Source organism: Ostrea edulis, chromosome 2, assembly GCF_947568905.1.
Source record: "Ostrea edulis chromosome 2, xbOstEdul1.1, whole genome shotgun sequence".
NCBI lineage: Eukaryota > Metazoa > Mollusca > Bivalvia > Ostreida > Ostreidae > Ostrea > Ostrea edulis.
Genome location: NC_079165.1, coordinates 77,531,696 through 77,559,195, shown reverse-complemented (window position 1 = coordinate 77,559,195; position 27,500 = coordinate 77,531,696). Strand labels below are relative to the sequence as shown.

The 27,500-nt window shown below is 35.9% G+C and overlaps 1 protein-coding gene and 1 pseudogene across 2 annotated transcripts in view; one reads left to right on the top strand and one right to left on the bottom strand.

The window, feature by feature from the left end:
- Window positions 1-27,500, bottom strand: part of LOC125678826 (uncharacterized) — a 107,698-nt gene that overhangs the window by 7,881 nt on the left and 72,317 nt on the right. For both annotated transcript variants that reach the window (XM_056153676.1, XM_056153677.1), the window contains exons 33-43: window positions 16,825-16,979; window positions 15,531-15,727; window positions 15,039-15,169; window positions 14,204-14,265; window positions 12,958-13,125; window positions 12,059-12,109; window positions 8,029-8,207; window positions 5,845-5,912; window positions 3,275-3,375; window positions 1,375-1,629; window positions 595-743 (exon numbers count right to left, since the gene is read on the bottom strand). In XM_056153676.1, the coding sequence (XP_056009651.1) occupies window positions 595-743; window positions 1,375-1,629; window positions 3,275-3,375; window positions 5,845-5,912; window positions 8,029-8,207; window positions 12,059-12,109; window positions 12,958-13,125; window positions 14,204-14,265; window positions 15,039-15,169; window positions 15,531-15,727; window positions 16,825-16,979 (1,516 nt within the window). The remainder of the gene's footprint in view (window positions 1-594; window positions 744-1,374; window positions 1,630-3,274; window positions 3,376-5,844; window positions 5,913-8,028; window positions 8,208-12,058; window positions 12,110-12,957; window positions 13,126-14,203; window positions 14,266-15,038; window positions 15,170-15,530; window positions 15,728-16,824; window positions 16,980-27,500) is intronic.
- LOC125678835 (E3 ubiquitin-protein ligase TRIM71-like) overlaps window positions 22,703-27,500 on the top strand; it is a 6,615-nt pseudogene continuing 1,817 nt past the window's right edge.

Here is a 27,500-nt window from a genome sequence, read left to right as displayed (position 1 = left end):
TCAACTACCCGGTGCATGTACTGAATCTACTCAGATTGATTTACATCACAGGGTGCTTGATTTCAAAGATTTTGAAAACAATTATGATGAGTAAATACTTCAAGTCCCTAAAGTCATGCACCGTTCCTTTACTGCCTTAGGTTAATTGTGATAATACAACTCTCTTCTATCCAATTCGTACAATCATGTCCTATTACAGAAACGCAGTGTTCTACCCTTCCCCAGTAAATCTCCATATACTCATCACTTTCACATTTACATATATGATGCCTGGGCCTCCAGATATATCAAATAATAGTACTATTTTAGTAGCTATACCTCTCTTTCAACATGTATACCCTCTCTCCCCACCGCTAGGGCCTAATCAAAATAGTGTACTCACAAATCTTTACCCCCTAAAACCCCATTACAATGGTGTGCCTACCAATCTTTACCCCCTTAGCCCTAAGACCCCCATTAAAATGGTGTACTCACCACTCCGTAACCCCCGTTAGGTTCCCCCTGGTGTACTCACCACTCCGTAACCCCCGTTAGATTCCCCCTGGTGTACTCACCACTCCGTAACCCCCGTTAGGTTCCCCCTGGTGTACTCACCACTCCGTAACCCCCGTTAGGTTCCCCCTGGTACCAGTTTGTGTACGTCACATCATTGTTGTCGGCCCAAAACAACTGTCCAGTGGTCCGCTTCTTAAGACCAATCCAGGGACTGGTGTTCAAACCACTCAAGAGGGTGGTCACAAAAGCTGGAACATTTCAATACAGATGTTTTGTTTAAAATTCATACAAGAAATATCCTCGAGAATCCCCTTTAATGTGAATATTGGTTTTCATGAACTTGTTACTTTGTTTACATGTAAGGGGTAAATTTTGATCACTGACAAATATCATTTGTCAAGAAGAGGTTGCAATTGGTGAATCATGAATAATTTAATCAAATTTGATTGGCTAAGCAGCATCAATCATTTTTCAATAACATAACTTGCTATTTAAAGCCATTAATGTTTGATGTTTGTGTTCAAAATTTCTCCTAGAAACAGAATTAAAAATGCAATTATCAAGTGAAAATTTAAATCCAAAGAAATGAATTCAATATAAAAGTGTGTTACCAGTTATGACATAGCAGATTACACTTTTTATAAACTGCATTGCAATTCATAATTGTAATCATAATGAAGTCATGTTAAAACCCAATAACATACAATGCACATTTGTTATCAAATTCTCGCTGTAACTCAGTGGTTTGAGCAGTATCATCTCACTAGAGAATGGTAGATTTGTTACGGAGTCAAATTTTGTACATCAATGTAGTGACAAAATGCTCAATACTTGATTCTACAAGGTCAACATGGCATCTCTAAAAGCTTGGTATCTCACCATTATCCAGATCATTGTTGATGCTGGCTAAGTAATACTTCTCCATGCCCTGAGCGATACAGAATTTGGAGGCATTGGACCATGACATGGGGGTTGTGAAGATCCGGTAACACTTGTTGCTGTATTTGTCGGCTGCGTATCCCCCGGGACAATTACCCAGAATCCTGGGAGGGGCGGGGATTGTGGGGGCTGCTCCCAGTCGCTTCTCACACACAAACCCTCGTCTATTGGAACAATGCGCATCATTCCATTTTCCTGAATTAAAGACAAGATATATCATCACTAATTTTCAAAGCTAATTCATGTGTACAGTTGTTTATCTAATTCATGTGTACAGTTGTTTATCCAATTCATGTGTACAGTTGTTCATCTAATTCATGTGCACAGTTGTTTATCTAATTCATGTGCACAGTTGTTTATCTAATTCATGTGTACAGTTGTTCATCTAATTCATGTGTACAGTTGTTTATCTAATTCATGTGTACAGTTGTTCATCTGATTCATGTGCACAGTTATTCATCTGATTCATGTGCACAGTTGTTTATCTAATTCATGTGTACAGTTGTTTATCTAACTCATGTGTAAAGTTGTTTATCTAATTCATGTGTACAGTTGTTTATCTAATTCATGTGCACAGTTGTTCATCTAATTCATGTGTACAGTTGTTTATCTAATTCATGTGTACAGTTGTTTATCTAATTCATGTGCACAGTTGTTCATCTAATTCATGTGTACAGTTGTTCATCTAATTCATGTGTACAGTTGTTCATCTAATTCATGTGTACAGTTGTTTATCTAATTCATGTGCACAGTTGTTCATCTAATTCATGTGTACAGTTATTTATCTGATTCATGTGCACAGTTGTTTATCTAATTCATGTGTACAGTTGTTTATCTAATTCATGTGTACAGTTGTTTATCTAATTCATGTGCATAGTTGTTCATCTAATTCATGTGCACAGTTATTTATCTGATTCATGTGCACAGTTGTTTATCTAATTCATGTGCACAGTTGTTTATAAACAATTACATGTGTTATGGTGCACATGTCTATGGTTGTCAGAAACATTTCATCATCAAAGCCAGGAGTTGAAAAAGTCTGGGATTTAAACAACCACACCAGGATTTAAACAACCAGACCCAAATTTAAACAACCTGACAAGGATTTAAACAACCAGACCAGGATTTAAACAACCTGACCAGGATTTAAACAACCAGACAAGGATTTAAACAACCTGACCCAGATTTAAACAACCAGACCAGGATTTAAACAACCAGACCAGGATTTAAACAACCAGACTTTAAACAACCAGACCAGGATTTAAACAACCAGACCAGGATTTAAACAACCTGACAAGGATTTAAACAACCAGACAAGGATTTAAACAACCAGACCCAGATTTAAACAACCTGACAAGGATTTAAACAACCAGACCAGGATTTAAACAACCTGACCCAGATTTAAACAACCAGACCAGGACTTAACAACTGTAGAGCACCTGTTAGGATATTCAGGGAGTCCAGGTTCAAATATTGTAGCATTTGTTCACATCCTGGTCAGATTGTTCAGTTCTAGACTTAAGTAACGTTCAAATCCCAGTTTCATTGTTCAAAAGCTGGTCCGCCTCATTACATTGTTTTGTTCTCTTTAGCCTGAATGACATTATTCTTCAAAGACATTCCTAGAGAAATTTGTAGTAATTAAGTGTGTGTTTACTTAATTTAGCGAGATTCATTGTACTCTAAATTACTCTAGTCATTCATTATCATACATGACAGAAATTAATGTTCATTCATAATTACAAAAAAACATTCCATCTACACAGATCGCACTGAACATTGAATATGCTGAAGTATATACATGTACAACTGCATCAGGATTTTCTGTAAACAACCTCACCATTAGACACTTTGATTTCTACACAGTCCTCGGCGCCGAAGAAGTCGTTGGGTTCCCCTGGATGCCAGTTCACGAAGGATACAGGGCTACCATCAGACCACCTGGTGAGAAAGAGAACATTTATTGCATGTAGTGTACAAACCAGACAAAAACCTCTATAGAATAATATATATATATATAAAAAACAAGAGGCCCAGGGGCCTTATAGGTCACCTGAGTATCATGTAACAACCTTCCAATGTTTGAATTAGGTTTGTGTTTAAATATAAGAATTTTACTTTTGGATGGAAGAAACATTGAATAGCTATGTGGTCAGCCCCGCCTTTGCACCAGAACCCCTGACCCAGGGGCCATAAATTTCAGTTTTGAAAGAAGCATACTTGATCATCATTATCATACTATTAGTTTGTCTACTCAATACCCAGCAGCAGAGGAGAAGATTTTCAAAGAAATAAAATTCATTTTCACTATATGATCAATAGGGCCCCACCCTAATACCAGAACCCCTGACCCAGGGGCCATGAATTTCACAATTTTGAAAGAGGCATCCTTGCTCACCATAACCATGCTATTGGTTTGTCTACTTAATACCCAAGGACAGAGAAGAAGATTTTCAAAGAAATAATGCATTTTCACTATATGACTTATAGAGCCCCACCATAGCACCAGAACCCCTGATCCAGGGGCCATGAATTTCACAATTTTTAACAAGAGGTACTGTGAGCAATGCTCACTAAGAATACCCCCCGCTTACCCCAATCTCCCAAAGGGTGTTGGTAATAGGTATAAACTACCTCTTTTCTGAGTGTTGCTACTTCGATGTCCAGTGCGCATGACCTTTGACCTTTTGACCCCAAAATCGATAGGGAACATCTTCATCCCATGGGTAGTCCATATGTATAATATGGTGACTGTAGGTGGAAAGGATAACGCTTTAGAGCCCGGAAACCATATAGCTACTTCAATGTCCAGTGCGCGTGACCCCAAAATCGATAGGGATCATCTTCATCCCATGGGTAGTCCATATATATGATATGGTGACTGTAGGTGGAAAGGATAACGCTTTAGAGCCCGGAAACCATATTGCTACTTCAATGTCCAGTGCGCTTGACCTTTGACCTTTTGACCCCAAAATCGATAGGGAACATCTTCATCCCATGGGTAGTCCATATGTTTGATATGGTGACTGTAGGTGGAAAGGATAACACTTTAGAGCCCGGAAACCATATTGCTACTTCAATGTCCAGTGCACTTGACCTTTGACCTTTTGACCCCAAATCTTCATCCTATGGGTAGTCCATATGTATGATATGGTGACTGTAGGTGGAAAGGATAACACTTTAGAGCCCGGAAACCATATTGCTACTTCGATGTCCAGTGTCCTTGACCTTTGACCTTTTGACTCCAAAATCGATAGGGAACATCTTCATCCCATGGGTAGTCCATATATATGATATGGTGACGGTAGGTGGAAAGGATAATGCTTTAGAGCCCGGAAACCATTGCGTCTACAGACGGACAACCCGATTCCATTATACCCCCCACAACTTGTTGCGGGGGGTATAAAGAGGCATCCTTGCTCATCATTACCATGCTATTAGTTTGTCTACTTAATACCCAGAGACAGAGACGAAGATTTTCAAAGAATTTCTATATTTTCACTATATGACCAATAGAGCCCCACCCTAACACAAGAACCCCTGCCCCAGGGGCCATGAATTTCACAATTTTGGTAGAGGGCTCAACGCTCATTATAATTATGCCCACAGTTTGGTTTCTTGATGTCCAGGAGTAAAGAAGAAGATTTTTTAAAATTACACTCATTTTGATGGTTTTTGCCCCACCCCTCAGGCCCCAGGGGGGCAGGGACCACGAATTTCACAATTTTTGTTCCCCTCCACCCATAGATGTTATATGCCAAAATTGGTTGAAATTGGTTCAGGGGTTTCAGAGAAGAAGCTGAAAATGTTCAAATGTTAACGCACGACGACGGACAAAAACAGATAAAAAACTAAGCCAAAACCATACTTCAGATGTACATTTGATGTGCTGGAAATGTTGGCATTTTGGGCAAATAATGGATGTTAGCTAAAATTCAAAGTGAGAAAATTTCTATTCTAATGTAACATTATGGCAAGAACAAAAATTGACCAAAAAATAAACCAATTAACATTTCAACCTGAAATATCTGCCAAATATACCTGATGCCAAAATTACACAATATACGGTTTGTGGTAATTTCACACAAGTTATACAATGTAATACCCACAATATCTAAGATTTTGGATTTATTTTTCATATTGATGTTGAAGGTAGAAACTTAGTAATTGAAAGAAACATAAAGTTGGTTGCCATAGGTTCTGACTCCGGGAATATACAACAGTTTCATCAGAGAAGAACACGACAGCCTATACTCAATGATGACCAAGTTTCCATTCATAGAAATGACACGGGAAAGAACTGCCAAATTGCTAAGCATTGTATCTTTTTACAAATTTATACATTAGAAAAGCATGATTATTTTAAAAATTTCAAAATAAACGGAAATATCTCAAAAACTATCCTCTTACTTGTATCCAATATCAAAGTCCACTTCACTTAGGCCAATCCACAAGTCTGTAGCAGATGTGTTCAGGATCTGAAGGAAGAGACATACTATAGTGATAAGTCAACAAGTACAAGATTTACACACATTCAAATATTTCTATGTGTTAAGGTCATATGCCATTTTTTCTAACAAATGTTTTTTATCTCCTCAACATGGAGAGTTTTTGTAGGAAAATTGACATTCTATATTCTAGTAATATTACTGTACTTCATATATCGTCCTGGCTATCTCAGTGGTTTAAGTTCACTTAACCATTAATGCAAGGGTTCTGGGTTCGATCTCTGATTGATCCAATGATTTGTCTCCCCTTTTTTGCTATAATAACTTAGTAATGTCCATACATATACAACCTTCTGTGATACATAAGAGCCGACTTCACATTTTTACCAGTCACATCCACAAACTATCAAAACATGATATATGTAAATCATGAACAGACCTGGTAATATATCCAACATTTTGTTGCATAATTTACGATAGGATGCAAGTAAATCGTACCCGAAATTTCACGAAAAATTATCTATTATTGAGAAACATTGTGTATGATCTTAAATGAAAGAAAAAAATTATCTTGATTATACATGTTTTGTGTAAACACAGGTCATTGATTCAAAGCATTTTTTTCTTCAAATTTTAGGTGTAAATTCTGATTGAGTTGAAATTTAAAGGTATATACATGTATTTCATAACATGAAATTATCATTGAAGCTAGATTTTTAGATAAGATTTGCAGAAAATTTCAAGAATAAGTTTATGATATGTGAATCTAATGAGAAAAAATTGTAATAATCACAAGTAGAAATTCTTCACAGATTTTCTTATCATGTCTACTGTGGAATCAGATTGATTGATTGAATATTGTTTAACGTCCCTCTCGAGAATATTTCACTCATATGGAGACGTCACCACTGCCGGTGAAGGGCTGCAAAATTTCGGCCTATGCTCGGCCTATGGAATCAGAAAACTATGGGACAATTTATAAATTATCATATTTACTATGGAATCAGAAAACTACGGGAAAATTTCTTATCATGTCAATCTGATTAAAACCAGATCCTGAGATCCGCTCACTTAGATCGCTACACTAGGATCTGACGTAACCCCACAGAGGGTCACGTCCGCATGACCTTTTGTTAAGTCAATCAAATTGACCCTGTCGATTTATACCAACGATAATTTTTCTCCCATGAACCTTTGCGTCATTATTTACGTTAGAGATGCAATAAAAATGGCTGCGCATTTGACAGACGACTGCACACAAAACATGCGATTTAAACAACGTTTGTATTCTCTGCGGGTTTTCTTTCATTCAAACGCTAAAAAATCCCGATGGAGTTCACAATTCAAGGAAAATGGCTGCGATTGTTTGGCTTGAAAGAAAACATATCGCAGTTAGATGCGACGTCACAATGCACCGTTTACGTCGACTAGCATTATATTCCTCATGTTATTTAAGTAAACCACCTTGAAAACTATTCAAATCGTACCCATCCCTATTCATACATAAATCGGAATTCACAATTAATTTAATTTGGGTATATTTCATATCGTATGTTTTGTTGTTTGTATGAACGGAATAGATGAGGCATTATTGCGAAAGTTTATAATTCTTTATCCGAGAATATACAATTTTACAGTGTGGAATAAATTTCGTGGGAAAGAGATTACAGCAATTTGTTTACGAATTTCCAGGAACCGCCTAAATAGCCATCATTGTCTGTATGGCGCAATCTGACTGGCTGATAGTTCTCATGAATATTCCAAGTGAAAGGTCATGCGGATATAACCCCATATGGGGTTATGTCAGATCCTATTGTAGCGATTGTGAGCGTATTCTAGGATCTGATTTTAATCAGATTGCTTATGTGTACTGTGGAATCAAAATCATGGGAAAATTTCTTATCATGCCTAATGTGGAGTCAGAAACTACAGTGTACAGGAAAAATTTTTGTGAATTTTTAAAATTTCATATCATCCTTGTGACATGACTTCATAGATTTAAAAACTGTTCATTACAATCTCCAATTCAAGTGTAGAAACATATAAATTTATAACTGATACTTTACTGAAAATTGTAAATTTATTGAAATGGGCTTTCCATGGAGTATAAGCCTCAGATAAACTTTCAGATGTAATGTAGACGGACCTGATGCTGAATGAAGAACTGCTCCAAGACATTGTTCACAGTCAACAGATCTCCACCTTTACTCTGACAGTAACGTCGAGATTCTCGCCACGTTTTGGCCTGGTTCCCGGCTCCATCAGAAATCAAATAGCAGTGGTTGTGATAGAACATCCAGCCCACATCTGAACCACAACTTCCAGCTAGTAAATGTAGAGAACTTGTACAGTCATGATTCAACTATCAGAAATAATAGATAGACTGGCATTTTCATATGAAAAGCGGAATGAAAATCATTTCGCTGTAAGTATGAATTCATTATAAATGTGTTTGCTGCAAATGTGTTTTACTACAAGAGTTAATTCATTATAAGTGTGTATGTTGTAACCAAGCTTCACTGTAAGTGTGAATTCATGATAAGTGAGTTCGCTGTAACCGAGTTTTACTGCAAGTGTGAATTCATTATAAGTGTATTCACTGTAACAGTGTTTTACTGTTAAAGTTAAAGGTATATATGCTGTATTAAACAGTATTTTATTTGATGTTAAAAACTAGAACAAAGTTTTGTCAGAATGATAAGCTATGAAAAATAATAAGATTTGACAATTTCAACAAATTCAATACGGATATTAAAGGAATACTGGTCTACTGAATGACTGGTGAAAATGATGATTTTCTTGTGCATATTTAAGGAGTGAAGCTTATGGTGGTCGTGCGCAAGTGTGTGAGAAAAATATCATTAGAAACAGCATGGGAGTTACAGTATATAGTAGTACTGAATGTTGACTTCATGTTAAACAGAAAAGTTAACTCCAATGCTCAAAGTGGTTCTCTCTACCCTGTTTTATTCCGTTTGTATGTGTCCCATCAACTGTTTGCAGGGCATACACGCTTTCACGGTACCTTGTAGTTGTTTAGTTTCAAAATAACGCATGCAACAACACATGATTATAAATATTTTGAAATGGGACATTCACTATCAGACTTGGAAGAAAACATAAATATAGATAGGAAAGGCCAATTCAACTTAATTGATAGATTATCATCTCCACCCGCCCCTCAAAAATTGGCCCACCCCAAATCTTTCTATTTTGCGAAACTTGCGATTTCCGGAAAATTTTCATGTCCAACTCTGGTATTTACACGGCTTATTTACATTTCCGGTATAGCAACGTGAAAAGCTACATGAAGAAAATAGATCTATATGGTTTTCTTAATTTCTCGCGTTCTTACAGGCATAAATCTTAAAGAAGTTTGGTAAATTTCTGTCTGAAATTAAAGCTTAACCTGGAATTCGTCTGTGAAAATAGCATTATATTGATATCCATTTGGCATTAAATGATGCTCTTCTGTTGAAAAAAAAACCTTGTTTGTCTTTAATATTTTTCTCAGAAAATAGAATTAAAAATAAAATCCTCCCAACCGCCCATACTTTTTGGTGACCCTGAATGATAATCTACTAATTAAGTTGAATTGGCTTGATTTCTTTTTAATCCGATTGAGTTAAATTGCATAATTTTCATAAAGTGTATAACTATAGCTTTTTATTCCTACAATAATATCCAACGAATGCAGCACATAAAACTTTAATTCATTATAAGTGTGTTCACTGTAACCGTGTTTTACTGTAAGCATGAATTCATTATAAGTGTGTTCACCGTAACTGTGTTTTACTGTAGAATGTAAATTCATTATATAAGTGTAAAGTGTGTTTGCTGTAATGGTATTTTACTGTAATAGGAAAGACTGCATTATCACATGAAAAAGAGTATAAATAAGTTATATTCAAACCTGCCTCCATAATGAGATCAAATTCATGTATTTTTAGTTTTGTACTTGACCAGTTATATTCACTGAATACCAAGTTTGTATGTTGAAAATTACTGGAGATATTGCACACGCTAAAAAGTTTTCACAAGCTGAAACACTGACACAAGTCAAATACCATATATATTGTGTCATTTTGGTGTTGTTTAAAAAGTAATATGAAATCTTGACACTTTACTGTTTGGTGCAATTTCATTTAACAAGAGGCCCAGGGGCCTTATAGGTCACCTGAGTATCATGTAACAACCTTCCAATGTTTGAATTAGGTTTGTGTTTAAATATAAGAATTTTACTTTTGGATGGAAGAAACATTGAATAGCTATGTGGTCATGAAGTACATGTGTCATTTTTATGTTCAATCAATAATCCTTTTTAAAAAACCTAGGTCTGAGACATCATAAAGAAAAGGGTTATTTACTCCTTAGATAAAACCAATATAAGAAGATTTTCAAAGAATTTCTACATTTTCACTATATGACCAATAGAGCCCCACCCTAACACAAGAACCCCTGCCCCAGGGGCCATGAATTTCACAATTTTGGTAGAGGGCTCAACGCTCATTATAATTATGTCCACAATTTGGCTTCTTGATGTCCAGGAGTAAAGAAGAAGATTTTTTAAAATTACACTCATTTTGATGGTTTTTGCCCCACCCCTCAGGCCCCAGGGGGGCAGGGACCATGAATTTCACAATTTTTGTTCCCCTCCACCCACAGATGCTATATGCCAAAATTGGTTGAAATTGGTTCAGGGGTTTCAAAGAAGAAGCTGAAAATGTTCAAATATTAATGCACGACGACGGACAAAAACAGAAGATTTTCAAAGAAATATTGCATTTTCACTATATAATCAATCAGCCCCGCCTTTGCACCAGAACCCCTGACCTAGGGGCCATAAATTTCAGTTTTGAAAGAAGCATCCTTGATCATCATTATCATACTATTAGTTTGTCTACTTAATACCCAGCAGCAGAGGAGAAGATTTTCAAAGAAATAAAATTCATTTTCACTATATGATCAATAGGGCCCCACCCTAATACCAGAACCCCTGACCCAGGGGCCATGAATTTCACAATTTTTAAAGAGGCATCCTTGCTCACCATAACCATGCTATTGGTTTGTCTACTTAATACCCAAGGACAGAGAAGAAGATTTTCAAAGAAATAATGCATTTTCACTATATGACTTATAGAGCCCCACCCTAGCACCAGAACCCCTGATCCAGGGGCCATGAATTTCACAATTTTTAAAGAGGCATCCTTGCTCATCATAACCATGCTATTGGTTTGTCTACTTAATACCCAAGGACAGAGAAGAAGATTTTCAAAGAAATAATGCATTTTCACTATATGACTTATAGAGCCCCACCCTAGCACCAGAACCCCTGATCCAGGGGCCATGAATTTCACAATTTTTAAAGAGGCATCCTTGCTCATCATTACCATGCTATTAGTTTGTCTACTTAATACCCAGAGACAGAGAAGAAGATTTTCAAAGAATTTCTACATTTTCACTATATGACCAATAGAGTCCCACCCTAACACACCAGAACCCCTGATCCAGGGGCCATGAATTTCACAATTTTTAAAGAGGCATCCTTGCTCATCATTACCATGCTATTAGTTTGTCTACTTAATACCCAGAGACAGAGAAGAAGATTTTCAAAGAATTTCTACATTTTCACTATATGACCAATAGAGTCCCACCCTAACACAAGAACCCCTGCCCCAGGGGCCATGAATTTCACAATTTTGGTAGAGGGCTCAACGCTCATTATAATTATGCCCACAATTTGGCTTCTTGATGTCCAGGAGTAAAGAAGATTTTTTAAAATTACACTCATTTTGATGGTTTTTGCCCCAACCCTCAGGCCCCAGGGGGGCAGGGACCACGAATTTCACAATTTTTGTTCCCCTCCACCCACAGATGCTATATGTTGAAATTGGTTCAGGGGTTTCAGAGAAGAAGCTGAAAATGTTCAAATGTTAACGCACGACGAACGACGACGGACAAAAACAGATAGCAATAGGTCACCTGAATGATTCAGGTGACCTAAAAAGTGGAACAATTACATGAATAGAAATTTTGGCAAATTCCTTTATATGTATAATTAAAAAAGAGGCCAACAATTCCAGCATAGAAAAATTCCCTAATAAAATGCATCAGATTGGATCCTAAACAAACCACGACACAAATCTGCATGTGACTAAGAGTTGGTTGATACTTACTAGGTCCGGCTGTTGGAGCAAATGGTGTTGTTCTCTTCTGATAATGTGATCCTACATCAACACAAAATTTACAAATATAAGCTCAAAGCTGACAGTCAAACCTCAAAACTTCACACTCATTTAGATATATATCTTTCCAAAACCAAACATTTCTATTCATTCACAAGGACAAAAGTCAATTTCCCCCCAAAACTCATTTTTAGTTAGAAAACACAGAAAATGTGGCAATTTGCTCACAAACATAGACATCCCCCTCCTCTCAATTATAGATTTTGTAAGTGTTTTGTCAACTGCATCTTGGTTCTACTTCTGTGCACAGGTTAATTACACAGTATGAAATGTATGTTGATTCCTTATTTTATGAAGGTACTAAAATATCATGAAACGTACAACTCATATATCAAATCACAAGACATGAATGTGTGAGTGGTTTCTTGATCAAGAGTTTTTATACGTGTTAGAAAATAAAACACAGACTGACCTACAGACAGACAGACTGACCTACAGACGGACAGACCAACAGACAGATGACAGAGTGAAAGCAATAAACCCTCCTCAACTCATTTTGTTTTATTTACACCCCACCATGTGTCTGTGGCATAATGGCTACTAAACTAGACTCAGATCTAAAACCCCACCCTTTCAATTTTTTATCAGAACTTTGACTCACAAAACAATAATTTAGGTTCATTTCAGACTGTTGAGTGTAAACTTTCACTCTAATAGCAGTTGATATTGAATGATAAATTTTCATGGGTAACAAATTTTCCATTCATTTTCATGAAACAGAAAAACCTAACAACAATTAAGAACAACAATTATTCAAGCATGAAATTCACACCCTAACTTTAATCCAGGGGAATCTGACCCCTACAGATAAGTGGTTTTAAAGAATGTACCTTTGGCTATTTTACAGATCCAGTTCCGTTTTGAGTAACAGTTGACATCGTTCCATTTTCCAGTCCAGACGACTAACTCCACGCAGTCTTCTGATCCGTGGAAGTTGTTTGGTTCATTGTCGGCCCAGTTCACGAAATCCAGACTGGATCCGTCCTTCCATCTGTACACTACAGACAAATATAATATTGTACTGAAGTTACAGAGATAGATAATATCATATTGAAGTTATAGGAATAATGTCATATTGAAGTTACACAAATAGATAATGTCATATTGAAGTTATAGGAATAATGTCATATTGAAGTTATAGGAATAATGTCATACTGAAGTTACAGAAATAGATAATGTCATATTGAAGTTATAGGAATAATGTCATATTGAAGTTATAGGAATAATGTCATATTGAAGATACAGAAATAGATAATGTCATATTGAAGTTATAGGAATAATGTCATATTGAAGTTATAGGAATAATGTCATATTGAAGATACAGAAATAGATAATGTCATATTGAAGTTATAGGAATAATGTCATATTGAAGATACAGAAATAGATAATGTCATATTGAAGATACACAAATAGATAATGTCCCTGAAGTAAAAGAAATATATGATCTCACATTGAATGTACAGAAAAAAAATGATGTTGCATTGAATCACAAATATTCATTTCAATACATATACCAAACTTTGAACTTTTACATAAATCAGTCTCTGCATCCTAATAAACTCTTAGAATTCAATTTTGGTACCAAGCACGCATGTCAACATTAAACAAGTTTTCTTGCATATAGAGTAAAACCATGTTTATAATGAAATATTGCTGGACTGCACAAGCACAAATACACACACACACACACACACACACACACACACACACACACAAACACACACACACACACACACACGCTCATGCATATACAGCAAAACACTGTTATAGTGAACCTCCAGGTCACGTGAAAAATAGTTCCCGATAACCGAACTTCGTTAACTTTGTTATATCCAATATAAATTTCCTCTCATAAAGGAATAGGTATCTCGTCTCAATATAAGAGTAAATTCATTATGAGCACATTCATTTTCATTGTAGGAATAATGAATTTTGAATACAACAAATTATGTCTATTATGAAGTGAAACAGGACGTCCCTGAGACTTCCCTATAACCGTGTTTGACTGTATATAGCAAAGATACTCACAAACAGCAGAAATGTTCTATTATGACAATTTGATAAATGTCCATTTACCCTTCTGGTTCCTGTCTATGTGATTATCATCCAATCCAATCCAGTAATTAGTTTTTGATCCACTACAAAGGAAACAATGAAAGATACACAGGTTTCATTGTTGTTTGTTTTATGTTCTGTTGAGAATTTTTCACTCATCTTGAGATGTCTCTGGCTGTAGGTGATGTACTACAAACTTAGAACTATGGTTGTTGCAGTTCTTTAATGTACCAACAACTGTCATAATACGAGACCTATGTTGTTGGGGTCATATCTGAAAGAACCGTGATTCTCATTTCTAAATGCTGAGCATTTGGCGAAGGAGCAATCGTTATTACTGTTTACATCTTAGGTTTGATGTGGCCATGATACAAGCAGGGCTCAAGTTCATGATCCCTGGTCAGATGAAGCGAATGTTCTACCACTGAGCTCATGCGATCAGTAACACAGAGGTTTGAAAACAACATTGACACCAAATTTATTTATCAGGTTTGTTACTGACTGTTTGTCGGGTTGTTAACGTCCTTAAAATGTGAGGTGAATTAAATTCTCTGTGGTCTTTAACAACTTGGCATTTTTCATAGACAGCCAATAACAAACTTAAAAAGTGTTTGTCAAAGACTAGAACTTCATGGTGAAGCATTTATGTCAATAGTAAAAAAGACATTCTGAAGACCATGTTGTTGCAGTCAAATTTTCTCTACTCATCCTCTATATAGAAATTCAGACAGCAAATATGTGACACATTTTAAACAATGAAACAACATCATTCTAGTTCGAGGCAAAACTGTCACATTCAGAAAATACTTCACGTTAATTCTAGAGTATTGGACAGATCTTTCTAACAGAAACTTACACCAGATGTCCCCGCCAGACGGCGTTGGCATCAGCGGTGCTATGGAAGCTGGCTAAGTTCGCACCTTGGTTCCTACAGTCCTGCTGAGCGTCGTCATAGAAAGCCATCCTGTTCCGCGGCATGGTGTTTATCTACATGTGTACAACACAATGTCAATCTAAATCATATGTTTCAATGCACCAAAGCAGTGTACATCAACTTTTGATTATGTACAAGAAATGTTGTGGCTGAGGTGGAAAATCAGGAAACATATAATGTATGATCTTGTGAGTGCTAATGGTTTGTAAACTCGTTGTTCTTTGTATAACATGAAAAATTCTCTGACCATCAATATTAGGAGAATGATAATAAAAATTTGATGATGGATTAACAGTATCAGAATTTCCAATACATTTGAGAAATCTCATGAAATTCCATGTGATGAATTGCTTAGCAAATCAAAATGGAAACTACTACGAATTTGACAGCATTATACAAGAACACTGGCTGTACCTGGTAACAGTAGTTGTCGACGTCGATCCAGCCGTCGGGACAGGGCAGGCTAGCTGTGGTGGGAGGGGGTGTGGCAGGACTGGTGAATCCAAGCCTCATCTTCTCACAAACCGCCCCCGAGGTCATGCTACACAGAATGTCGTACCACAGTCCAGCTCGTGACCCAGAATTCATGGCCACACAACGAGAGACACCACCTACAGAATCACAAACATTAGGGGTGATAGGTGAAAAAATAATATCAGAATGTGAGGTACTTGTAGACAGTTCTTGCTACACTATATACAAGGGAGAGAACTCTGTATGACTATTCCAGTTTTGTACCATATTTGATTCTTCACACTACCTTATAGCATTGTCCAAGTTATGCTATCAATCAATAATCTGTACTACATAGGTTTCCACATTTACAGTACAGCTATACATCATTGCATTACTTACCGGAAGAATATCATATTACAATTAAACATGTCTAAATAATTGGAATTACTTAATGTTACACACAAAAACAGTAAAAATAAATTCTTATCATGAGTGAATCCTTATGAGGAGGAATTCTTTTCATTCTCCTGGTCAACTAAATATATGTATAGGAACAAACTTTAATTAAATAATAAGATGTTTTCTTTGTTGTTTCATTGGGTGAAGATGGTAGCTAGCATTGCAAAAAAAATTCATAACCCACATAAGCGGATTATATAAATTTTTTCTTGAATGATTGCTACCTTCATCACCCATTTGAAACAACAAAGAAAGACATTTCATTGTTTATATTCTTATGTATTGTGTTAAAATATAACCTAGATTTAAGTACTAAAATATCATATGATTGACCCATGTGTTACGTTAAGCGGAAAAGCCAATGTATACCCTTTGACCTTGATGACGCTCCATATTTGGTAATGATTATACAGACAGGTGGTACTAAAAAACCAGAATACTAGAATGCAACACACATGCATTCATTTTCGCAGATGAAAGCAATGTCAATTTCAATAAAAATTTATGAGAAAAGATTCAGTGAACGTAAAACCCGTGTAAGCAGAATTTTTAGCGAGAAATTTTTTTTAGCGATTTTCCCATAAAAATGAGTATATCTATCTAGCAAGAGCTAATTTTAGCTAAATTAAGCGACTTTATGACTCCAAGAAATACAACTATTTATACCTACAATACATAATTGCTCTTGCAAAGAACCACAGACAAGGACCCACAATCAACTGTCCATGCATATAGAGAGCTTTGCTATTGACATAAGAATCACTCTGATCACTTTCTACAATATTGCCCTCACCTGCTGGTCGCTGATTGCCCCAGTTTGTGTAGGTCAGGTAAGGGAAGTTGTTGTCATAGTAACGATAGGTGCCGGGTGATTTCACGTCGGTCACATCTGTCCAGTACATCCCCGTCTTCTGTCCGAGTATACTGGACAAATAGGACTGTTCGTACCTGTCACACAAACACAGGTGTACATTATTGAAGGTTTACTATGTACACAGCAAATGAAATAATGGGATGGACGGTCACACGTTCACCACTGCTATGATAAATCACTGCTTAAAACAAAGGAGTAACAAGTGTAGACAAAATAAAACCCAGCGTATAACGAAACAAGATTAGCTATCTCTAGGATCAGTCACTATTATTACCTAATCTACTATATCAAATGATGTTACATATTTTTTTCATTTTTCTAACTTTAATAAGCAGAGAAAGGTACAAAAAATGAGCAGGGGGTGAAACGGTTCATCATGTGACCTATATACTATTACCTGGTCACGTGACCTACTATTAGCCGATCATGTGACAAACTTTTTCCCAGTCACATGGGAAACTATTTCCCGATTTGGAGATTAAGTAATAAAACAATTATTTCATGCCTACTAGGGTAACAGTCAAAACTATTGCCCCTTGTAGTGCTGACAACTCAGGAAACTGTTGTCCTCGGCCTATGGCCTCTGACAAGTTTCCCGGGTCTTGGGTCTTCGCCACTACTTCGAGACAATAGTTTTGACTGTTTCCCGAGTAAGCATGAAATAGTTGTATACTGTTGTGATAAAATCATTGCATATAACAAAGGGGCCCAGTAATCAGATAACAAAGCATAGACAAAATAACTGGATATAATGAAATCCTGCTTATATCGAAACAAGATTATTTAGTACTTCCAATGTTTCATAGTATCCATGTTGTAAGTAACATCATCCACTACCTTTGACCCTGTGACCTCAAAATCAGTTCCAAGTGAACTCTTCATCATGCTCACCTATGATGCAAATATCACCATCCAAGTGTAAGGCATGCAGTGATAAAGGTCAGTAACCCAGACAGACAGAAAATGTTTTATGTCCCTTTGAAATAATTTCACTTCCATTGAAATGTCTGATCTCCGAGTTTATCGAGAAATTCAAATTTATGTCATGTCAAGGTCACATGAAAGGTTAAGATAAAGATATTGAGCAGGAATGAAATGCTCTCTCAAAGATGCATCAGAGTTCAGGGTTGCATACTCCCTTGGGTAAGTGTAGATAAATTCCTGTGTAACGTAGATAGCAAGTTTTTCCACAATTTAAAAATTTGTATCTTTGACAAAAATATAATAGTACGATTATGAGAAATTTATCACAGTCTAATCTTCTTATCTTATCAGTATTCAAATTAATTCTGTTATCACATAGTCGATAAATCTGAAAATTGATAGTTTTCTTCTATGTCGGGAGTTCGGGTAGCGTAGTGGTTAACGCACTCGCTTCTAACCGCTGTGACTGAGTTTAATTCCCGTGATCAGCAGGGTTGTATGTGAAAGTGTATGGTGGTTGCCAGCTCAGACATGTGGGTTTGCTTCGATCACTCCAGTTTCCTCCCACATAATCACAGGGGCTAAGCCCGTTTTGGGCCCGAACTCTGTGATACCATCTATATTTATGGTATCACAGAGTTCGGGCCCAAAACGGGCTTAGCCCCTGTGCACATAATGACCCCTAGTGCCAACATCTGTACAAATCAGTAAATAGTATACACCTATTTACTGGTTATAAGCCTTTCCGAAAACGCGAGTTATCTCTCTTTGTATTCTTACATTTAGTGTGAATATGACAACTTCCGGGTAGTAACACACTCAGACTGCGCATATATTATATGAGTTATATTAGTATGGGTGTTGTTCAAAATCGTAAACAGTTGAAATCATTTGTACGAGAGAGTAAGAAAATGTTAATGGAAACAAAAACGAATTTCTTGATCGAGTCGGCTGTGATTTTTCGGGGGTTGGGGGTTAAAAATTGAATTGGAAATCACGCAGACATTCATTTGTTTACATATGTCTCCAATAACGACTGACATATTTATTTTGTATGAAATCAGAACAGAACTTCTGATTCTCAAGAGATGATGGCATCTCATCAACTCAAAGCGCGGGTTTTTACGAGGATCGACACATGCAAAGATCTTGCATAACATCCCCCCCCCCTTTCCAAAATTAAAAAAAAATCAATTAAATTAGGAAATCAACGCTCTCATTGTTTTATCAGAGCTAAAATTATTCCACCACTACCAATCGACTCTTTCAAAAATAAACCAGATTGCAATGTTTGGGTAAAAGTTACCCACATACTCCGTACTCCAAAGTACCTGGACGTGTTCATTCTGTGTGCAAATCATTTGTACACTGCAGCATAAGGCTGGAATTGTTGATATCAACTGATATGTTTAAAATGCAGAAAAATAGGTAATTAAATAATTTTTAAAAATTAATTAAATAATTTTTAAAAATTAATTTTGTTCGATAATGCTCGATTGATATAAATTATTTTTCATAGACCTGTGTGATCCCGGGGTGGGGGGGTGACATATTCTCAAATGTACTCTCTGGGGGAAGGTAAGTTTAACCCCCAATAAAATGCTTTTAAAGTCTCTGTATCTCCCCTCTTTTACTCGTTTTAGCCCCCTTGAAATGTATTTGATTATGTTTAGGCACATATCGTGTCATAACAGAAATTGCAATGACATATTTAGATCCCCCTTTTCGCCACAAATTTACAAAATAATTTGAGTAAAACTCCAAACATTTTACCCAAAATGGCTGTATTTACAGGTACACACTCTTGCCGACTATAAATTCAGGGCATTCAATTATAAGTTATTTTATTTTCAAAACAATTGTATGTGTAAATGTCAGTTTAAAGATGGTTTCTGACGACGAATTTCTTTATGGTTATACTTGTATTTGAAACTGTATAAAGTTTGTGGGCAGACAGCTGGAAATCTGTCAGTGGCCTCTCACAAGTACAGGCTGGGATAAATTTTACTCGCCAATCAAAGAGATGGACATTTTCAAAATCCAGAGGTGTCAGTCCGACATACCAAGACATACATCGTGGCAGAACTTTTATCGCTGAATGTACTACATTGATATTGAACAAGTAATTTCTGATATTCTATTATAAATCTGACTGTATTAAAACACGGGCTAAAGATCCTGAGGAAATGTATGCAATATATAATATATACTAATTTCAGTCATAAAACACGTGAAATCCTGGAAAATGGGAGGGGGAGGGTAGTTAGAATAATCTAACTGCGTCTCCGGACAGGCCCGCCGTAGGAAATTACATCACTTTAACGATAGAACATTCTATCGGGGGGGGGGGGGGTCCTCCTCTACTTACAACATTAATTTTCTATTATTTTTACATGCAAAGTTGGTTATTTTCACGTGTATGAAGTAGACTTATGCATTGGGATGTTTTATTAACGTTAACATATTTGTTGGCGTGATTACTGTAAAATTATACAGCAATATCTTTGCGGTCTTCTGCACTGTTGATAATGACGCTTCTCGAATATACTACCTGGAAGTCTTAAACTACTGTTACGCAAGGGCACTACGTTCCAGATCAAGGAAAGATAACTCATGTTTTCGGAACTATTTCCCTCGGCGCAGCCAAGGGAAATAGTTGCTGTTGAGGGGGACAATAAACTTGCTACTGTCCGAATAGTCAGTAAATAGGTGTTTTATTATACCAAAGTAGATTTTACTTGTGTCAGACATACCAAAGTGAAGTAAACACATTCGGCATTATTTTTGATGGAATCGACCGAGGTGATCCGAGTGGTAAACTATTTCATACTTTGACGTCACAGAAAAGAAAACGCGGGAAAATATGGCATCCGGTAAATAGTTTCAATACTATTTCCCTAGGGCATAAGTTCAGAAACTATTTCACGGCTAGCGCTATTCAGAAGAAATAGCAAATTTATTCACCTAACATTTATATAGCAAAAACATTCTGAAGTATAATAACAATTCATCATTTATTCAAGCGCAATTCAATTATACTTCTTTTCTACAGTTATTCACATCCTCAAGGTCAATTTATTTTCTTGTAAAACCAGAAGAGAGTCTATTTTCAAATACAAACTAAAAAGTATATTTTCATTTAAATTACCATATCAAATCAGGCAGCAGTCAACTTTCACAGTCACTTTTATTTAGGAACTGGTGCTTGACAACAGTGCTTGGGGTTTAATTCTCTGTCAATCAAACCTTAAACTGCAATAAGGTAAACAGATTTGTCTCCTCTTTGCTAGATAATATCTATATCTTATAGATACTGGATACATTTTTAGAACACCCCATTCAGTCCAGAAGTCTGAACTTTTGTTGCATTTATTGTGGAACTTTGTCGATAAACTATAACAAGAGGCCCACAGGCCTTATTGGTCACCTGAATACTAGTGAAAAAGAATCACTACTTCCGTGGGCTATGAAATCTAGAAAAAATTTCCTGTTCTGAATATCTAAGCTAAATTCTAATGTTCAGCAACAGTATAAAATAAAGATGTGTTCTTAAAACTTCACTGCCCTCAAAAGTGCATACACTGATGAAAGGCTTTAAATAATAGGTGTCTTAACATTAAAACATCAAAATATATGACTAATTTGGACTCATCCTTAAGTCATAACCCTGGGTTGTGAAATTCACCATTTTTTGTAAATCCTTTTTTGCTATTCCTAAGTATGCATTTAGATTTTATCCAGTATCAGCAAACTTACACATAAATACTATATACTAAGTTTGACCCCACCCTGGGGTCAAAACCCGTATTCTGGGGAAAATCAAATTTACAATTTCGGTATAAGACTACCTGCTCTATCCATTTCAGGGCCCCACTCTGGGGTCAGAACCCCTACCCCGGGGATCATGAAATTTATAATTTTGGTAGAGGCCTTCCTGCTCTATATCACAATACATTTAGTTTTTCTTACATATGTGTGGTTTTTGAGAAGATTTTTGAAAATTGGTCATTTTGGGGCAGTTTTTGCCCTGCCCCTAGGGCCCCAGGGGTGCAGAAATCCTGAAATTTACAATTTATGTTCCCTTTGTTCCAAATATGTTTCATACCAAATTTGAAAAGAATTGGAATGATAGTTATCAAGAAGAAGTTAAAAATGTCTATTGTTCACACATTTAATAACTTACCATTCTGGCCCCACACCGATACCAAAACCCTTACCCCTGGGATCATCAAATTCACAATTTTGGTAAAGGACTACCTGTTCTTTCTAAATATCTATTTACTATCAATTTAGTATCAACAGCACTAGAGGATGTTATTTAAGTGTTTTACACATAAACACTATAAAACAAGTTTGGCCCCACCCTGGGGTCAGAACCCCTACCCTGGGGATAGTGAAATTTACAATTTTGGTAGAGGCCTTCCTGCTCTACATCACTATACATTTAGTTTTTCTTACATGTGTGTGGTTCTTGAGAAGAAGATTTTTTAAAATTGGTCAATTTTAGGCAGTTTTTGCATCGCCCCTAGAGCCCCAGGGGTGCTGGAGTCCTGAAATTAATAATTTATGTTCCCCTTGTCCCAATGATGCTTCATACCAAATTTGAAAAGAATTGATCTGGTAGTTATTAAGAAGAAGTTAAAAATGTTCAATTATTAACACAAAACGGACGAGGGATGACGACGGACGAAAACCAATTGCAATAGGTCACCTGAGTTTACTCAGGTGACCTAAAAATTGTATAATCTTATGTCTAAATCAAGCCTCAATCTAGGCATATACTCAAACTTGAGCATTCATTTCAATACATATAAAATTTAAATACCCAGTTAAATGAAAACCAGGAAGAATAAACACCTGGCTGCACTCGACAGGTAGATAATACAGGTAACGTATGACGTCAGGGAGGACAGCCGCCATTACGGTAATAATCTGAATTTTCTTATTTCATGTTACATACAGACAATTATGTAAAAATAGCCTCTGTTGTATATAGTTGCAAGATCAGTGAAGTACACAGTTTTATAAAATCAATCCTTATTTCAATATACTTTACAAACAGAATCATATGAAATCAATGATAATTAAGGCCTACATATCGATTGACCACATTACATCAGATCTACATCAATAGTCTAGTCAATCTAGCTCAAAAATGAGCAAAACCTCAAACTAATTGCAACAGAAATGAAATTTTGATTATTCATGCAAGAAAACACATGCAAACAACATATTAAAAATCGGCTTTTGTATTTCCATGGGAAAATTGGAATTTTGGGGTAAAATTATGTGTTTTTTCATGAAAATCACAGTAAAAATAAGTTTCATATCTCAAATTTCAACCTGGAAATGTTCGATTAATTTTTTTTACAGCAAAATATATTCTTTCCTTGACTGTAATTTTCGGGTAAAATCTTTTTTTAATATAATTGTTAAAGATTGAAATTTTAAGAAGAAAACCCACATTTTGTCATACGTTTGAGTCTACCAATAAAAAATTGAAGTTAGGATTTATTTTAAAAACTGCTAAACAAATAAGATATATAGATTATTGGCAATATATTTGAAAAATACCATTTTAGGTTGGAAAACCTACCTTTTTCTAAAACAAAAATAGTGAAAAACTGGAAATGAAAGGAAATGACTGTGTTATAGAAGAGATGACATTGATCTTATAAATTTAAGAATAAAACATCCAAATGCACAACTAAACTTTTTTGCACCAAAATTTATTTTCCCTTGCCGAATTTTGGGTTGAAATCTTCATTTTCCAACAAAAATCGTTAAAAACTGGATTTTGGAAGAAAATACTTTTTCCTGTCCATTAGGCATATATGAGTTACCACATGAAGAATTATACATTAAAATAAACTGTTAACACAAAAAAAGTGCCCCTTCAAAAATGGTCTGTAAAAGATGACCTACATTTTTGCAGTTACTCCCCTTACATCGGAAGTTGGAGGCGCGCTTACCATTCCGGTCCTATATTTCACATAAATACATGTAGTATTTTAAAACAAACAGTGTATAGTAAAGCTTACGTAACCAAATTCTTTATTAAACTGAGTTTTAACAGTTTGTACTACATCTATGACGAAACAAGTTTCAGTTTCTTTGATTTTATATAAAGAAATCTTTAATACGTGCACTTCCTCAAGTTCTAGAGTTTGGGAAAGAGGGAGGAGGGGTATAGCCGTATTTGATGTTTATTTCTATCCAAATTATTGTGCAATTAATACCGAAAATTTCAGGAGTAATCTGTTTTAAAAACAATGGACACATAGAATTAAAAGCAAAATGAATCAGGCACGCAGCATCGTAAAAAAAGGGGGGGGGGGTGAAGATAATTTCACAATATTGCCTGAAAATTGACAAGTAAATTTTAATCCAAAGTTATAAAAATCCTTGATGGTGTGTGTGGTGGTGGTGGGGGGTAAGGTTGTTCTCTCAGTTCAATTTTACACTTCCACTGTGTACAGTTTACGAGAATGCTATTTTAAGGGAAAAAAAGAGGAGGGAGGGCAACCAATCTGTCTAAAAATCGACCTCTGTACGTAAAAATTTATCAACTTTGCATGTAATGAGAAAAGGTGTAGAGCCATTGCTACGTGCCTGATAATTATATAAGTGATCATTTGAATAATTGCAGTACAGTTCAGTCCATGTTTTTACAAGTACAACGGCTAGTGTCACAATTTGCCTTGCATTTACAGCGAAAAACATTCAAAAGTTTATCTGGCGCGACTTGTAATTTAGTTTTAACGGATACAAGAATTGCTGAAAAGTGATAAGCCCCAATTCGAAGGATCCAAATTAATGATTTCTTTAGTCCACTCTATGACTTAAAAAATATTTCTTGCAGTGCTCCTCTTCTGCAGCTGTAGTTAGTAGTTAATAGTGGCAATGACTGAACTTATAAAAATGATATTGTGTTAGATAATACTTCACAAAGCAAATCTCCTATAAGTGTCTCTATGGTATTCCATCGTACAAAGTCGATATGACATCGACACCAGAATATATCTTTTTGCTCTATGAAATCCTCATATAGGAAGGTGAAGATAACGAACAGTGATCCATCTCGTAACTCCTATAAGCAATACAAAATAGAGAGGTGGGCAAACACGGACCCCTGGATATACCAGAAGTGGGATCAGGTGCCTATGGGCTATAAGGAGTAAGCACCCCCTGTTGACCGGTTACACCCGCCGTGAGCTCTATATCTTAATAAGGCAAACGGAGTTACCCTTATTCAATATCATTGTGCCAAAAATGGCCTAACAATCTATATGAAACAAGTCAGACAGATTTGACCCAATGATAGGTTGTATTGGCAAAGTAGATTGTTATAACGACCATATAATCGCGAAATGCTGACTTTAAACGAAACAGTTGAAACCCTTCACCATCAACTTGTTTGTCAGTAGCCTGCCTCCATTTAAAAACTAATCATATACAGAATTTTTTCGCGATTTCTCTACATTTTGACTATACAGGACCCGTTCCGATGCCGAACATTCTTGACGTTGTGTCGCATCTTGTGAATGCATGTAGAAAGGCAAGGATTGACAAACTTCGTTTCCTAAAAAGACGTCTGGTTTTAACGATATTCTTCACTTAGGGGCAAGATCAAAAATTCAATGTCTCACAAAAAACTAAGTTCACATAGCTTTCACCAAGAACACCCCCTCCCCCTTTAAAACTTAATATGACAAATGTTGAAACTACATATGTAATCGAATAACAAGAAAAGAAACGTACGATTATAAATAACACTCTGTATAACCTTTTCTACTGTTTATTCACAAATGAAAGTGTACATTAAATCTATTAAATGTTCATTAATATGTTTTAAATATTATGTGGTATTCAACAGTCGCTTGTCTTTTTCCTTTTTCCACTAAAGTGTAATCGATGTCGGATGACAGAAACTTACAGGAGTTTTTATTCCCCCCCTAACTAATTGAATTTAAATTTTCATCCGACATTGATTTCGTCCCTTAGGGCAGTTATGTTTATTTCAGAGTTCGTTGCTATTTCTGTGCTTTATATATAGACATTTCAAACACAATGTGTGCATTTTGTATGATCCTCTAAAATTTACGATAAATAACTGTATCCCATTTCCATTCTCAATGATCGTGTGCCAGCGTGGCGAGAATGCCATCGTCATCGAAAACAAGTTTTGTCTTGAATAGATGGCCGGGCGGTCTAGCGCGCTGTTCGCATGCTGCTAGGAGATGTGGTTCCGCAGGTCGTGAGCCCAAGACTAATTAGAAAGAGTACCTACTCGATTTTACACCAAATCATGATACTATGCGCAAGTATTTATTATTTATATTATCAATGTTTTATTATCTTTATTATTACCCATGAATGATTCCCCAAACCTGAATTTGAAAAAGAAAAGCAAAAATACTTTACTTACTTAGTTTTATAAAAGTCTTTAATACAAAGTGCTTGCTCAAATGATGAAGATACAAAATAACTGAAACTTTTAACCCGAATGGTTTTCCATACTTTTGTTTTTAACAACCGTAATACCCCCTTGTAAATTGACACTAATTCTTTAAGATTTCATTTATAATTGATATTTCATAACTTTTAAAGTAAATATTGTGTTTTATAATTAAAATTAATTCAGTAGAGGGTCAAACAAAATATTTTGAAGCTTTATTCGCGAAAGTTCCCCGGGATTGGAAGCCGGCAAAGAATATGAGATGCTGAGCAATATTGTGTATATAGAAGGTCTTAAAATCACCTTTTTAATACAACTGTTTAGCTGTTTAATAGCGTTTTTTATTACATGCACTTTAGATCGTCGTGTATAACTTTATTCTGATGACTGTCACAGTTAAGTTACTCCCCTTTACGTGTATGGCGTGCCGTAAACACCACAAAATATCGATGGTTTACTAAAACATTTAAGTCTAAATTTGAAATATTTTCCATTGTCCGATTTTGTCCGATTTTTTGTATGTTGTTAATCACGCTTTTGTTTATTAAATTCCATCGAGTTTGTTTCTGTTGCAATTACTTTGAGGTGATTTGCTAGATTGACTAGACTACAAGTTCTCAATGTGAAAGTAATTTAAGCTGAAGATTTTCCTGATCATGATTTGTTGTGTACTAATTAAATGTCAATGTTGCTTTGTTTTCTTTTGTGTAAATAATGATATTGTATATAAACATTGTTGTTACTTCATATTCAGATCCACAGGAGATCTGATGATGGACCTCCGTACCAGTGCCCAGGACGTGACGCGATGTGACCTGTGTGAGACCGACCTTGTACAGATGTACTGCGATACGTGCCTCGTCAATCTGTGTAAGGCCTGCATGGGAGAACATTTTTCAGCCGACCTCTCAAAACCTCACAAATTTGTTCACTTCAAGGAGAGGAAATCCACCCCTCTCCACCCAGGATGTACTTCTCATGACACAAAGAACGATGTGAAATGTACTGTAATCCGTGTCATATTCCAGTCTGCCATACCTGTTTGGCATCAGATCAACATTTAGGTCATAAATTATCAAAAATATTGCAAGTCTTGGAAGAAAAGAAAGAAAAGATTATCAAAGAGAAAAAAGAATTAAATGAAACAATTTATCCAGCCTACCAGGACATTGTATCTGATGTACAAAACAGAATGAGTCAGTTAGAAAAGAAA